Here is a 14,884-nt window from a genome sequence, read left to right as displayed (position 1 = left end):
TGAAATTTCTCTTTGTATTTGAGACCTTTAGAGTTAAAAGATAAATAGTTTATCCTATTACAATGATGAAGTAGGCATTAATTTCTCTGTTTGGAGATAGATACAGAAAATGTATGTGATAACCTGTCTCATGATCTAGCTTGCTTTCAGGGTGATTTCTGTTTGTCCTCAATTCCATGGATGGTCCCGACAGCTGCCTGGGGCAGGGGTCTAGTCCTTTCGGTAAAACTAGTCTGTACGCATTTCTTGCCCCAAAAAGGGTACAGACTTAGCGTGTTGTTTTCATTTGTATCCCCTTCCTCTTGCTGGTTGTGAATTCACCCTTGGGGAACCCTACAGACCTTATCATTTCTAACTGATTCAGCCAGAGTGTCAACTGAAGTCTCTTACAAACTAAGTGTTTTCTGAACAAGTTTTAGCCATTATTAGGAAAAACCTCAGAATGTTCTTCTATACTGTTTGGGCCTTGCAGGGCATAATACTTCATTTATTGTGAACAAATCCATTTAGAGTGCAAGCATGTCTCTTTTTAAAGACATTGTGGATTATATGTTAACTTTTTGTTACTTGACTTTAGAATACTGTTCATTAGGCCAATGTAAATAGGAACAGTGAAGCTGGATCATTAGTAATGCTAAGTACAGGCTAAAATTTATGGCAAATAAATGCATTTTCAGGCCATGTGCTCAGGTCACATATAAGTGAATATTACCAGAGCTGGTAGGATCTGTGACATGTCAATTTTACTCTTCAAATTGGAGGAAAGGCGTGATGGCATCTTGGACATCACATGGACATTTATTTTCCTCAAAATAACCTATTCAGAGGTGCCCTGTCAAGCATTAGCTGCAATCTGCCTTATGAATAGGGGGAAAAAAAAGAAGACATAAAATAGCTGAAGAGATATCAATTAAAAGGCATTCAAAGTACGCAGTCTTGTGTCAAACCAGAATGATCTTGAAGGTTCTGTTTGCTTAATCACCAGATAAATCTCTCAGGAGGCTAAATGAGCTCCACTGTAAAAAATATGTTCCATAAGGAACTTTAAAGATCTGCTGTTACTGCCTGATGGGGATGAATCCAGAGTATAATAAAATTTAGCAATAGCAAAGCACTCTGATGAATCAAGTTCTAGAAGTCTGTCCTTGTATTTTACACCAGTGCTGGTGGTTATGTGTTTATACTGCGTTGTGGACTTCCAAAAGACTTCACAGGCAAGACATGTCTTTGGTGATACACAGGCAGAACCATAGCAGATGTTTTAAGACAGGCAATGGAGGAAACCTATTTACAGTTGAAAGTATAGTGAGAGGGCAAAGAGGATTTCAGTAGGCGGAATTTCAAGCTGGACTTTGTGTGGGCAGCTATGAAAAACTTGTCTTATTTTATGAACCCAGAAGTTCTTAAATGGCTGTAATTGTTGTGACATACATCTTACCTGAAATGCATTGCCCCCAGCAGCAGAGTGCCTCAATGCTGTGTGCTGTGGAGTTGGTTCAGCTCCAATTCAGAGGCAAGAATAAAACCTACTGAGTAGTTACTGTGGTTTCCTGCAGCAACTGTGTGCTTTATAGAGGCATCAAGCTAATGGTGCAGCACAACTCTTCTTAAAAATTATGAAATTTGCAAGGATAACAGGGTTTGATAATACTGTGTGTCCACAGGCCTATTAAAATAAAATGTTATGGCTTAAAAAGTACATGTGGTTTAAAAAAATGAGACAGAGATGGAAGGAAGTGTTCTTTCATAGTTAGCTTAAGTATATATTCAGCAGTTATCATACCTCTAAAATGTTTCATGTAGTTGCACTGGAAATATTTGTTGGTAGTGCAGGATTGGATAATGAGTTCTGCATTCACTAATATTTAAGCAGATGCTTTGAGCTGTGACTCATGTTTCGAACAGTGGTATGTGGTGCCCGTAGTGTACACAGGCTCGTGAATGCCTTCATTCATGCCCATCTGTTAACATGGCAGTGTGCCCACGTACAAGTGGATTGGTCCCTTTTCTAGAAAGCATAGTGCCAGACTGTTATGAGTTTGGATGGCAAGCTTATCTAACATTGCAAACATTGCATCTCTGTTGCAGGAAATCCCTTCTCAGTATTAGGACTGAAGCATTAATAGGTGACTTGATGTACTAGGTTACCCTGGAGGATATTTTATGCGTTGAAAGAAACTACTGAAACATGGCAGAAGAAAGAAGACTGCCCATCTCAAAGCACAGCAGGATACCGAGAGGAAGCATCTGATGGCTTGTTCCGTAGCAGAATTGCCTAGAGACAGCCCAGGACAGCTATTGCAGTCAGGCAAGGGCAGATGGTGCTGGGCAGTGGAACAGATCAGATGGATCTCTTCGCAGTATCTCCTAGATGCTTGCTAATGGAATTAGCCCAAAAGGCATTATCTTAAACGGCTGTGTCATGTCCTGTATTGAACTGTGCAGAGTACTTGCAGCGAATTCTGAAGTTAAATGAAGTAGGTAGTTTTCCTGTAGAGCTTTTTGGATGAACTGGCACAATTTTGAAAGAAATCTGATTATTTGAAAATGAGAAAAAAATTTAATAATTTTGCATTGCTTTTATCTAAAGTAGGTGACTTTCAACCTAGGATCCATAAGCAGATCATGCTGATGCTGAAATTCTAAGCTCTGTGTCACATTTTGATGTATGTAAAAAGGATAACATCCCTGCCCAGAGCACTTGGAACTAGATGATCTTTAAAGGTCCCTTCCAACCCAAAACTTTCTATGATTCTGCCACTGAGGGCACAAATAAGGAGTTCAAAAGTGAACACTTTGGGACTTTTTTAGCTAAGGTCCTCCTCAAAATTTTTCATGTTTAGGTTTAGGATATGTAGCACTGAAAATTCTGTGTATTTTTAAATATCTTTGTTCTTTGACTTCTGATCTTTTGAGACATTATAGTGTTGTCCATTCTCTCTCAACATGGAATATAGAAAGATGATTGAAAAGTGAAATGAGCTTTTGATCTATTCATGTGACTTTTATGGATTAAGAAGCAAAGTAAAAAGCAACTTCTCTTAAATACATTACAAAATTGTTAAAGCTGGCTGCACAGTGTTTGGCTTAGTCCTCCTAATGCAGATTATTAATTAACATACACTGAAGCAAGTTACTGAAAATAAATGCTTAAGTGCCTTTCTAATCAGTGGAGATGCATATTTGAAGCCTTTAGGCCAAGATTCTGTCCAAGTAACTGAAGTCCTGCACTTCTTCAAGGTTCTTCAAGATACCTGCCTTTATCCATGGGTTATCTATGGAATTCACATTAGCAGGGATGATCTACTAGTCGCCTACAGTGTGGATAGAAATTATAGGCCTGATTTAGGCAGACTGAATCCCTTGGGAGTACTAATTAAAACATTTTTGCCTGGATCTGATGCTCAAGGTGAAGGGCAAAATTAATCATCTTTTTTTCTTTACAAGGTACACAGTAACGTTAATCTGAAAAAAAAAATAATATTAAGTATTGCTCACTGTTAACATTATAGGACTCTGATAAGGTGGATTTTTTTTTCCTTTAAGGAATCCTTCTAAATGCTGTATATATTTTAAGAAGCAATGGCACTGAACCTATAAAACTAATTACTTGCTCATTTTTTGTGAGGACAATGTTTGTTACACTTTTGAACATGAAGTTGTTCAATGTTAGTTCTGTTAGCACTTTTACTGTCCTACCTGTCCTGATAACAAAAATTTGCTGTAGTGGGTGAGGTGCCTGTATTGACTTTAGCCCTTGTCTTTAGAGAGCGTGTGTGTCCGTTCATCGTGTCAGCTGAACAACTGAGCTGGCTGATCGCTGTGTCAGCAAGCTAAGGCTCTCTTCCATGTCCGTAACTCTCCAGCTCTAAACACACTTGACAGTTAGCTGGTGACCTTAGAAAGTCTTTTCATCCCTGACTCCCCAAGTGGTAGCGTGACTACTGGGACAGTGTTTTGGCAAGGGTAATGATAGCTTAAAACACATTGAGGTTAAAAGCAAACATCTAAATGCATTTGTCCGAATGACAAAGATGAGCCACAGTTTATGAAGTCTCACGCATAGCTGCAGTAACCGGTACATGAACAGGCACTGTTTGACTTCTCTTCTTCTCATTTCCAAACATTCTTTTCCCCAGGTCTTTGTTGTTCAAGGAACAGAAACTGATGTCTAGTATTTAAATGGATTTCAGGAGCTGGCAAAACAGGGGATATCACATTTCCTTATGTACAGTAAATAGGTTTTGTGACATCCATCAGCAAAACCTCTAAGAGTTTTTAATGAGATTTATGCTGCTGTCATGGTCTAATGCTTTATAAAAGCAAAAAGGGAAAATGAATTATTGTCAGATTTTTGGTGGGCAGAGTAGTCTCTTAGAACTTCAGAGGGATTACCTTGTTCTGCTGAGAGAAGCCTGGGTGTGTGGGTGAATCCTCTGCTCACCCTACACTCCTAGCTGGAGCTCAGCAACCCTTTGCTGCATATTGTTTGTCACTTTAAGGCAAGCTTATCTCTGGGAATAACAGTAGGGAATAGGAGTTTGGTAACCAGAAGTTAAAAGAGCCTGGTATGAAACAAAACCAAGACTTCTGTATGTTATGTTTCTTTTTTTGTTTGTTTTTTAGCTAGGGATGGTGAGAGATGGAGTGCAGCAGCCCTCCAGATCTATTTAAATCAGTTCGATATTCTCTGCAAGAATGTGGTTCCACTAAGATGAAAAGCTTGAGCATGGCTTTTGGTGTACCGAGCTTCCAGGGCAGTATTTCTGTAGCCCTTGGCTCCAATCCATTAAAGATTATTCAGTTTTAAAATTGTGCCACTAAAATTCACTGTGCTTTCAAGAGACCTAATGCTGACAAGAGCTTAGAGAGGGCAGTCACCTGAATATCCTGGCAAGCCCTGATGGGAATGGGAATGCACATTTGTAGAGTAACCTTCCGAAAAACCTAAGAAGCAAGCAAAACATAGGTATAGTGATTCTTGCTGTTCAAAGCCAGACCACATGCAAGTTACAGACTAATAGGTAGAAATGGATTTTGGCCCTTGGGAGAGCACTGTAGCTGTTCTCCGTCATGTAAACACAGGGAGACACAAAAGGGAACCAAACTTGAATCAAGTCTTACTTCTGCAATGTACTGGACGACTGGGTGAAGGTGTAGTTAAAATGGGTCTGCACTCAAATGGGAAAACAAGAACAGTTTTTGTCAACAGAGGCTTGCCTCTGCAGCCTTTGTGGTGAGCCGCCATGTACCAGCTCACACCGTGCTGCATTTGAAGTGATGTTTTCTTGGTTGATAGCTAGCCAAATGCCTCAGCTGCTCATACAAATGGTTCAATGCAAATCAATGAGATTTTCTAGACACGAGCAGTTAATATTTCAACAAGCAACTGCAGATAAAATTGCTGTGTCAGATTGCATGGCAGAGAGAGCTGTTGCCCTTGTTCAGAAAATTCTATGCCTGAAGAGTTTTCAGACCTTCCCCTTTCAATCATCTGAAAAATTCTGCTTTCAGATCAGTTTTGAAATGTTTGGAGTCTCCGTATGCCAGACTTTTTTTGACGTTGTTTTTCTAGTTTGGAAGAATCAGAGATGGAAAAAAGGGTGTTTTCTACCCCTTGACAAACCTCAGGAGGCAGGTTACTGCTACAGACTTCGCTCTGGTTCTGCAGTTGTCGTAACGTGTATAACTGTATATTAGGATAAGAGGTCATTACTGTCATTCAGGTCTTTCAGAGAAACTTCCTCCTGGATCCTTAATTTACACAAGCATGTTCATGCATGTGTGGATGCATTTTGGGTTTCCAGCTGATTTCCCAAGGAGAAGTGGGCTTTTTGCTGCATGCTGTTCCCTTCTCAACATGCAGAATTTGACAGATTCCCAGAAAATGTCTGCCTTGAAACATGTCAGTATAATAACAGTGAAGAAAGCAGATTAAATTTTGCACCATGGTTTGATTCAACAAACCATATTTTTTAAAGAAATAGCTTGATTCTGCTGTTAAAAAAAAAAAAAAAAAAACCACACAAAAAACCACATGCCAGCAAAGCACAGCAGCTTCTTCTATCTCAGCCCACATGTCTGCCATTTTTGCCCCTACTCTCCTAAATATGTCTGTGTCACCCAAAGGACATAGTCCCGGGCTTTTGGCCAATATCCTGGGCTTGAATTCCCACATAGAAAAGCATTTACTTAGAAAAATAATATCATGTGGCAGCCGGTAGGCACAATACTACCTCTGCTGCCAGAATGTACTGACTCTAAATGAAGCTGTGGCAGATGGCCTGAAATGTTTCAGTGCTTTCTTTCTCTAGACCAGGATTACCCAATTAATTTGTACTACAGTGCATTGAGTTGTTCTACCAGGTTCTGTTCAGTTGGGTGGGATGCGCTGGATCTAGCTTTGTTGGACCAAGCAGGGTCTGCAGGTGGGGTAAGGGCAGGATACAGCCAAATCCCTGGGATCTCAGGCTCCTGGTGGGGCTGGACAAGTGGGAAGGAATATGGGATCATCCCTCAGGACACCAGGGACAGCGTCTGTTGGAACAAGAAGAAATGGACTCCTCTTTCAGATCCTGACTGAGTCCACCATTTGAGCAGCCCTGTTTTAGATAAGGGTGGCATTTTATTTGGTAATGATCCTCTTCTGTGCACTATACCTGTAGAAGTAGCTTTATGTTACTGTTTATTGAGTGCTCTCCTCATGCATGGTACTTAGTAGACAAAGCAAAAGGCTGCTAAGACCTTTCTGTTGTTGCAATTAGAGAAATCCATTAGTGAACGGAAAGGTTATTTTCATTAAGTGGGTGACGCGTAGGGAGATTTGGTATAGCTTAGGGAAAATATCTGGGGAAGATCAAGGAGGAGTCAAATATGACATCAAGATTTTGGGGTTTTGGTCAGAGAGAAGCTGCTACATTTTTAGTGTGGCAGAATATTTGGCAGAGAAAAATTAGCTGCTATCATTTTGCTAGGTTTATTAGAAATTACTTTGAAGTGTAACCTAGTAAATACAGTCCATCAAAACAGAATTAGGCCAGCTGCATATTACTGGAATAGCTCAAGGAAAATGTCCTTGTCTGTTCTATCCTCTTCTCTGGGTATATGTTTTCACTCAGTTAAGAAAAGTCAGTGGAATTGCATTTAAAAGTGTTGTCACTTCACAGTCTGTCACAGGGCTTTTGCCAGCTCCCTTCAAAAGGAGTTGGTGCCTAGAACTGTGCCAGCTGGTTGATCTGATCATCCCATCACTTTACTAGAAAATCTAAATATACAGCAGTACGAGCTGAAATATGTCTGCTGTCCTGTTTTGCAACTATTCTGCATTTGAATGAAGAACTACTTTCACATTAAAGCAGTACTGAAGCTCTCTCTATCTTTCTGTTCTATAGGTTGTCATTTTGTATTTTGAGCCAAGTGTATTTCGCTGTGTTCTCCTAAGATGGGTTCGTCTTCTGGGCTTTGCTACTGTTTATGGAACTGTGACGCTCAAGCTGCACAGGTATTTCACATATTAATTTCCATCTCTGTGGGACTATGTGCGATCTGTGTGGGTACTTAGATGGAAAAGCTGCAAATATCATAAACAAGCGCCGTTTCTGATTTTTAAAACCACTGTGTACTTCTCCTCACTATTCCTGCTCCAATTATATGCTACTAATCCCAGTAGAGAACCACGAATGCAGACAGGATTTGATGAAAAATTTATACATCAGCTGTAAAATTCTGCAAGAACCCCTCTTCACAGAAGGTGAATGTATTTTTCTTGAATATAGGAAATTACAGAAGTTTTTGTAGAGTGTTCAACAGTGTTCAAAAGTTTCCCTGTAAAGTGTTCATAGAGAGATGCTTTCTAAGTGTTTAGATACAGGTGGATAAAACAATACACTATGGCGTATGTACTTACTATGTTTCCTTATGGCCCATTATTCAAGGGCTGCTTTCTTCAGGCAATCACAGCAGACAGGCTACCTGCTCACAAGCATCGTTCGTGCCAGCAAAACTGTGTGGGAAATTCTGGGTTCCGCAGGGTTGGCAGTGCATTCACATGCAATCCAGAGATTAAGATCCAGAGACCCAACTTCAAATCCCACTTCCACAGTCCCCTTAAAAACTGAAGCATTTTCTGGGTATGCTGGGTAAAATCCTAATGCTTTTTCTTCTTTAGTGAAAAAAAATTATGGATACATTCATTGCTTATTAAAGCAAAGAGAGATGTGCTGTGTATATATTGGTACTTGGACATCTTGGATGAAGTAGGTTTGCTCATAATTTTATCTTACTTTCATTACTGTGTTGGCACGTTAGATAAAGGAGGTTTGATACTGTGCTTGTAAACTGAATGAGGACTGAGAATATCTTGTGTTTCATGGTGCACTATTGGCCTGTCACATTTTAGGTTTAAAACCCTGTTTTCCCATTGAAATACAGCCTCTTCTTGCAGCTCCCCTTTATTTGTGTCCCTGGTTACAAGTGTACGCTTGGTAAACTCTGTATAATGCTATGTCTGGCCATGTCTTTGCAGTGAAATTCATCCAGAAAATCCCACAACCTCATGGTGTTTTCTGGAGCGAACAATGTCTAATGCAAAAAGAACAACTAGAGCACTATAGAAAAGCTAGAACATAACTGGTGACTTTGCTTGGATGGTTTGTTATCTATAGCTCAGATATGTAGAGAAACAGCCTAAGACTATGGAAGACTCGCATGTCATTGCAGTTCTGCTACCCTAACAGATAGTTTATATGATTTTACTTGATCTGAGGAAGCAATATCCTGACAGGGCAGTTGATCTTCCGCTTATATGAAGTGAGGACAGGCTGCAAAATTGGTCAGTCTTGCATTTCTGCTTTGCTCATTCAGCTGTTCAGCGTTACTTGGCACCTGTGCTGACAGGGTCAGCAGAAGGGAAAAAGACTGAATAAGAAACCAAGAACGAATAACATCCTCATCCTTGATCAGCACAAAACAATGAAGGGTAGCAGTAGACTGCACTGTATCAACAGGGCAGCAGCCAGAATTTGAAGGAAGTGATTATTATTATTCTCCTTTACACCTAAGTTTTGGACACTCCCAAGACGTCAACTTGAGCAAGTTCTGTGAAGGGCCATCAAGATGGTCAGGGGTTAGAGCACTTGCTTTGCAAGGAGAGGTTGAGGGAATGGGGCTTGTTCAACCTGGTGGCATTGGAAGGACCTAACAGCAGCTATCTGACCCCTACAAGGAGGTTACTGAGGAGATGGAGCTGTGCTCTTTACAGCAGTGTGTATTGGCAGAACAAAAGACAATGGCAAGTTGAAATCAGAGATTTCATCTTCATACAATGTAAATTAGCATCAGAGCCAATGTTTTACAAGGAAAACATTTTCACTACCAGGGTAATTAAGTAGTGGAGCTGGTTGCCCATGAAGTTTCAACATTTTTCATGCTTGGAGGTTTTCAAGACCCAGCTGGATAAAGCCCTGAGCAACCTGGTCTGAATTCAGTGTTAAGCCTGCTGTAAGCACTGGATGACCTGAAGTAATTCCAAACTGAATAAGTCTGTATTTGTTTGTGAAATGTGAGGAGGAAAAAAACCCCCTATTTCATATATTAATCTAGAATTACTTTCTCTAGGAAGCTGTCTTTGTTCTCCACCCAAGTATCCTGACCATTTGTTTCCTACATTCATGACATTGTGGTCATATTTTAGTACTGAATATTTCAGTCAGAAATGTGCCTTGCAAAAGAGAGTCTATTTAGATATATAGTTTATTATATACATTTGCAAAAATGTTGGTAATTAGGAATAATTTGATGCTAATAGAAATTTGACAGAAACTTTTGGCAGCTCTAATTTAATCCAGTCATTGCAGGGTTGAAAGATGTCTTGCTGCAGACACCACAAATACTCACAACGAGCACTGGTTCCCTCCTGCAGGTAACCTGTGACTTGCCTGAGGGAAGAACTGATTGCTAGCAAGGAACCTGTGATTTTTCTAAGTTTAATGGGAAAACTAGTATTAGGTAAAAGCAGCCAGTAACAATAACCAGAAAGTCTAAAGCTGTGTTTCTCAGCAAATGAGGTGCTTGGAGGAGTACTGGAGCATGAAGGTTATCCAAGGGCAGGTAGGAAGCACTGGAAACACTTGTTTTCTTTGTGGCTTTCACCCCCCCCAGCTCCCCACTTCCCGAGGAGGTCTCTGAGGTTTCATTAGGGTCAAGCATCAAGGAGAAATCAGAGAAGTGTAGCCAAAAGCAGATGCTTAAGGAAGAGTAAAAGACTGAGGAAGTCGTGTACTGATTCACTCTTTGAACAAAGTCGCAGTCAGTTTCCGCAGTGCTTCATGTTAAATTGCCTCTTTCTTATTCATTGTGCTTTTTAAAAATAATGAGCTGATGCTTATGGGGGTGGAAAGATGGGGGTAAGGAAGTGAGCTTAAATTTAAGAAATCTAGGTGTAGAGCCATGAACATAAAACTCAATACTTGCCTCAGCAATTAATTCTTCAAAAATAATTCTTTCAAAAAATAATGATGGTTCAGTTTTAACCTTCTGGTTTTACAAGAGCTGCTGATGTTGCCACCTTTCACTGTGTTTCTGTGACTGAAGACTGTGTCCTTTTCCAAGCCCTGTATTTTATGAACAGGTTGTCTCATTATTTTTAATATTTTGTGAACTTCTGCCATCTTGGTGTCAGGATTAATAGAAAATCCTTAATTCAGGATTAAATCATAATGGAAGAAAGCTATGGGTATGCACATAGGGACATACAGGAGAATGAAAACCAAGAATGGGGTGTCTAGTTTGTAGGAGTCTCCATTTCTTATATTACTAAGAGAAAAAGAGGAGACTGAGGAAATGAGAACTGAAAAGGTATGGAAAAGGTAATGCTCCAGGTATGGAAAACAACACAATGACGTACAATGGCTTTTTTGTAAGGTGGGATGGGTATGTTAGTGGGAGGACAAGAAGATGTTAACACTATGAGGCAATTCTGCGCTTCACGTAAATGCTGTGCTAAGATTACATTGCTGTGCCTTGCCATCTGGTACAGTTGGAGCAAGTAGTGGCCCTTCCTACAGATCTTTTTAGGTGATAAAGAAATGAGGAAAAGAGCACTGTAGGTAGTGTGCAGATATTTAGGGACATGGTTAGTGGTCGTCTTGGCAGTATTAGATTTACAGTTGGACTCAATGATCTTAAGGGTTTTTCCCAACCTAAGTGATTCTATGATTCTATGTGTCATGGTTCAGCATGTTACAAAAGAGGAGACTCATGCTAGCAGAGAAACCAAAGATGATGTCAGTTTGCATACAGATGATCCCGCCTAGAAGTGGCTCATGGGAACGTGGTGCAGAAAGGGACAGAAGGTACATCAGCACCTAGAGCCTGTATAGCTGTGTGGTCCCTAGGCAAGTATTTCGCAGTTCATACTGCCAATATATGATAGTTCAATAGTGCCGACACACCACTACCCAATGTTTCCACAAAAAGAGGCATTAGTGATGAAGCACCATGAAGAGAAGTTTTGTCTTAGAGTAGTGGGTGCTGTATAACCTCAGCTTAGATGGACAAGGAAAATAAGATGGGCATCGGCTGTAGCAGTGTACTACCCTTTGTTTTTGTAATGAGTCAGGCCCTCGTGGTCATTTTGGTTGAACACTCTAGAAAAGTGGAATATTTAATTCCTATCAAATTAATTGTGGGTTTTTTTCTTATGGAAGGCGGGTGTGAAGTGTCTTCAGGCAGGTGCATTCACTGCTGGATTTTGCCACTGGATGTGGTCTGTAGTGGTTGTTATCCCTTGTGAAACAAAAGAGGGGAAAATTGTTTTGGAGGCAGATGTTGCTGTTGCAGAAATGCAGTGTCCTGAGCTCTAGTCTGATACTGCCTTGTGGGATTGTTTGGGGTTTTACTGCTTTAACTTGTGTGATTAGGTGACTGAGTCTTCAAGGCAGGAAAAGAGGTGGTTTAGTCAAGCTGTAGAGATGGTTGCACTGTAGGGGCTTACTAGATCATTCTGACTATATGTCTTTCTCTTCCTTGGAAATAGTGTATTTTTGCATCTGAAAAGTTTGATATTTGTTATATTGATGCAACTCTCTTCATTTTATAAATCCAGTTCCTGTGATCTTACGGTAAATGCTCAGGGCAGCTATTCCTATTTATTATATTCCCACAAAATAAATCACAGCATCACCTGCAAGAAAGGCAAGTGACCTGTCACTGTGAACTCCCCTCTAAAGACCAACCATCCCAAGACAAACATGCTGTGAACACTATGGGTATATATTATAGGATATATTCCATGGTTCTTTGTGCTGGAATTTGCTATAAATCTTGCCCAGGCCCTGGGAGGAGAATTTGTCTACCTCTCCTTCTGAGGAATTTGTGGAACTGTCTACAGATGAACGATTTCCCCTCTCCTCCTCCTGAAAGCAGGCAGGCTGCAACTTGAGTTAGATTTGACAAAAGACTCATAAACTTTAAAGTACTCCTCTCTTGGGTGAGATGGCTTTTTGTAGGAACTGGGTTTGAATTAATAGATGAAACAGATAAAAACTCATGTTAATGTTGCACAGTTACATAACAAAGGTGTAATCTCAAGTTTCCCTATTAACTTTAATTACTGATAATGCAAACAAAGCTCAGTGACACCATGTTTCTGTATCTTGCGTGCAGCCTCATGGAAGGAGGTTTCATATGCAGTTTCCCTGGTCTCTGACTGCATTGTCTTAAGCAGGAGAAAGAAAGGGGTGTGTGGTCAGATACAAAGCAGCCATCAGAGAAGCAGTAAGTGCTGTGTCTTGCAAACCAGTCTGTGCAGATCCCTGGAGAGAGGGAGATGGAAGACATGAAGACATTTTTCTGGAGAGGAGAGATGCACTTGGTCTGAAGCCTTGGCTGAACATTGTTGCCTGAGCTTGTTATTGTTCCGGCTTCTAGGAAGAAGGGCAGCTGGACTTTTGAAAATAAACATCCTGCACTGAGAAGATATTTGGTTTGTACTGCCAGTTTCTCTTCTACAAAGAAAATTAACTCAAGAAGGTTCCAAAATTTGCCAGTGCTTGGCAGAGAAGGGCTCACAGCCATATACATTTTGCTGTGGGCTGCTGGAGCTCCATGCCTCTTCTGATGCTCTTGCAGTTGTAGCTCCCTGTTCTGCCTTTTTCTTTAATTTGTGTTCACGCGAGAGGTTCACAGTGCTGCTTTGAATATCAGAGCCAGAAGTGCTGCAGAAACATGAGGATTAAAAAGAGCCTTCCTGCATTACTGTCACCTCGCTATCATCAGCTTCATTTTCTTGTAGTGGTGACTCAGATGAGAGGGAGGTAGCTAGTTTCAGCTAAAAGAGACATGGGGAAAAAGAAAGGCATCAGGTGCTTTTTGTATTAATTATGAACTGAATTTAATTAAGAACAACTATATCTTCCATGAGAGTAGGGCATTCCTGTCCTCTTACACTGCTTATTCCACACATAGCACATTTACCCATATTTGTTTAATAAAGAACAAAAGCAGTACATGGAAAATGTATGTGGATTCTTATATCATTTGTGTTATTTGAAGCTCACATCACTGATGCTTCTTTTTTATGCAAATTGAGTTCAAAGACAGCAGTAAAGAAGAGGTTGTACACACCAAGTCCTACAAAGCTTTGTGAAAAGCACTGTTGAGGCAGAAAACGGACCTTAGAAATGTTCCTGCAGAGCACAGGCTGAAACCCTCAGCATCAGCAGGTCCCTCTCTGCCTGATGTGCCCTGGGTGGTCAGCAGGAACGTTCTGCTGGTGGCTCCAACGCTGTGCCTCATGTCTGGCTGCTGGAGGAAATTGCAGAGAAATGGGGGCTCTAAGGGCTGGGGGCAGTGAAAGGCTGGGAGATAGAGTTTAGGGAGGATGGAAGTTGGACTTGCTGCAAAAGTGTATGCACATGCAGTAGCAGTTCATAAGGAACAGTTTCACTGATTAGACTGGTCATGGGAAAATCTGTTTTCTTGTTAGCATGTCTTAACCTAATTAATTAATTCCAGAGTATAATTAATTTCTTTTGCCTGCTGCCAAACCTTTGCTAGTTTATTTGTTTATTTTCATGGTATACAGGGCTTTAGAGAACAACCTAAGAGAGTTTCCGTTCCTGCATGATGCACATTCAGGATGAAATTCTTGTATTTGTAGTTCTTCTAGATTAACTAAGAGTTACATTCTGTTTTATTGTGGCTTTTTCCCCAATAAAATCTGCAGTATTAAAACCCTATTTAGTTCTTTCGTATCCCTGCCACTTTCAAGCAATAACTAGCCTTAACTAGACAGCATAATGATTCTGTTTCATATTTCTGAATACAATATCAAGTTTCATATGTATAAAATAATAAAATGTAGCACAGCTGTTATAAAGACACTCAGTGCAGAATTAATATTGATGGAGCACAGTGTAAAAGTGGGACTAATAAACATTATCTTTAAGCAAAAAAATCAGTGGCATATAAAATGCATAAGATTATTAGAGCACTGTGATCCTGAAAATATTCTCATCCATATTCCTATTAATATTTAATTTAAAAATAATATAGATGCGGCTGTACAGTTCCATGGGCTGCTTTTTTTAATCACCTTAATATAACACACATTCTGCTTTATCATACTAGACTGAGTTTGGCTAGGAAGTTTCAAAGAGAAAATAAAGTATCTGGTGTTGTAATATTAAATTATATTCCTATCATGATTAGAAGAAACAACAACAGTGGTTTGGAAGGCCCACTGCAATGGTCTACAGATACCACAAGACCTTTCAGATGTCTTTTGATGACATGCAAGAGCACCGTGACAGATAATGGGCAAAAGGGCTGGTTTTGCACATCAGATTACATGATAGCAGAGAGGCTTCAGAACTGGAGCTGGAAC

At 40.2% G+C, this 14,884-nt stretch overlaps 1 protein-coding gene across 2 annotated transcripts in view; it reads left to right on the top strand.

The window, feature by feature from the left end:
• The window catches only part of GPR158 (G protein-coupled receptor 158), a 209,959-nt gene that overhangs the window by 144,488 nt on the left and 50,587 nt on the right, over nucleotides 1-14,884 (top strand). For both annotated transcript variants that reach the window (XM_055709593.1, XM_027799290.2), the window contains exon 6: nucleotides 7,392-7,501. In XM_055709593.1, coding sequence (XP_055565568.1) covers nucleotides 7,392-7,501 — 110 coding nt within the window. The remainder of the gene's footprint in view (nucleotides 1-7,391; nucleotides 7,502-14,884) is intronic.

The sequence above is a fragment of the Falco cherrug genome, chromosome 4 (assembly GCF_023634085.1).
Source record: "Falco cherrug isolate bFalChe1 chromosome 4, bFalChe1.pri, whole genome shotgun sequence".
Classification (NCBI taxonomy): Eukaryota; Metazoa; Chordata; class Aves; order Falconiformes; family Falconidae; genus Falco; species Falco cherrug.
The sequence above is the reverse complement of the archived record's forward strand: the minus strand, read 5'-3'. Positions and strand labels throughout refer to the sequence as shown.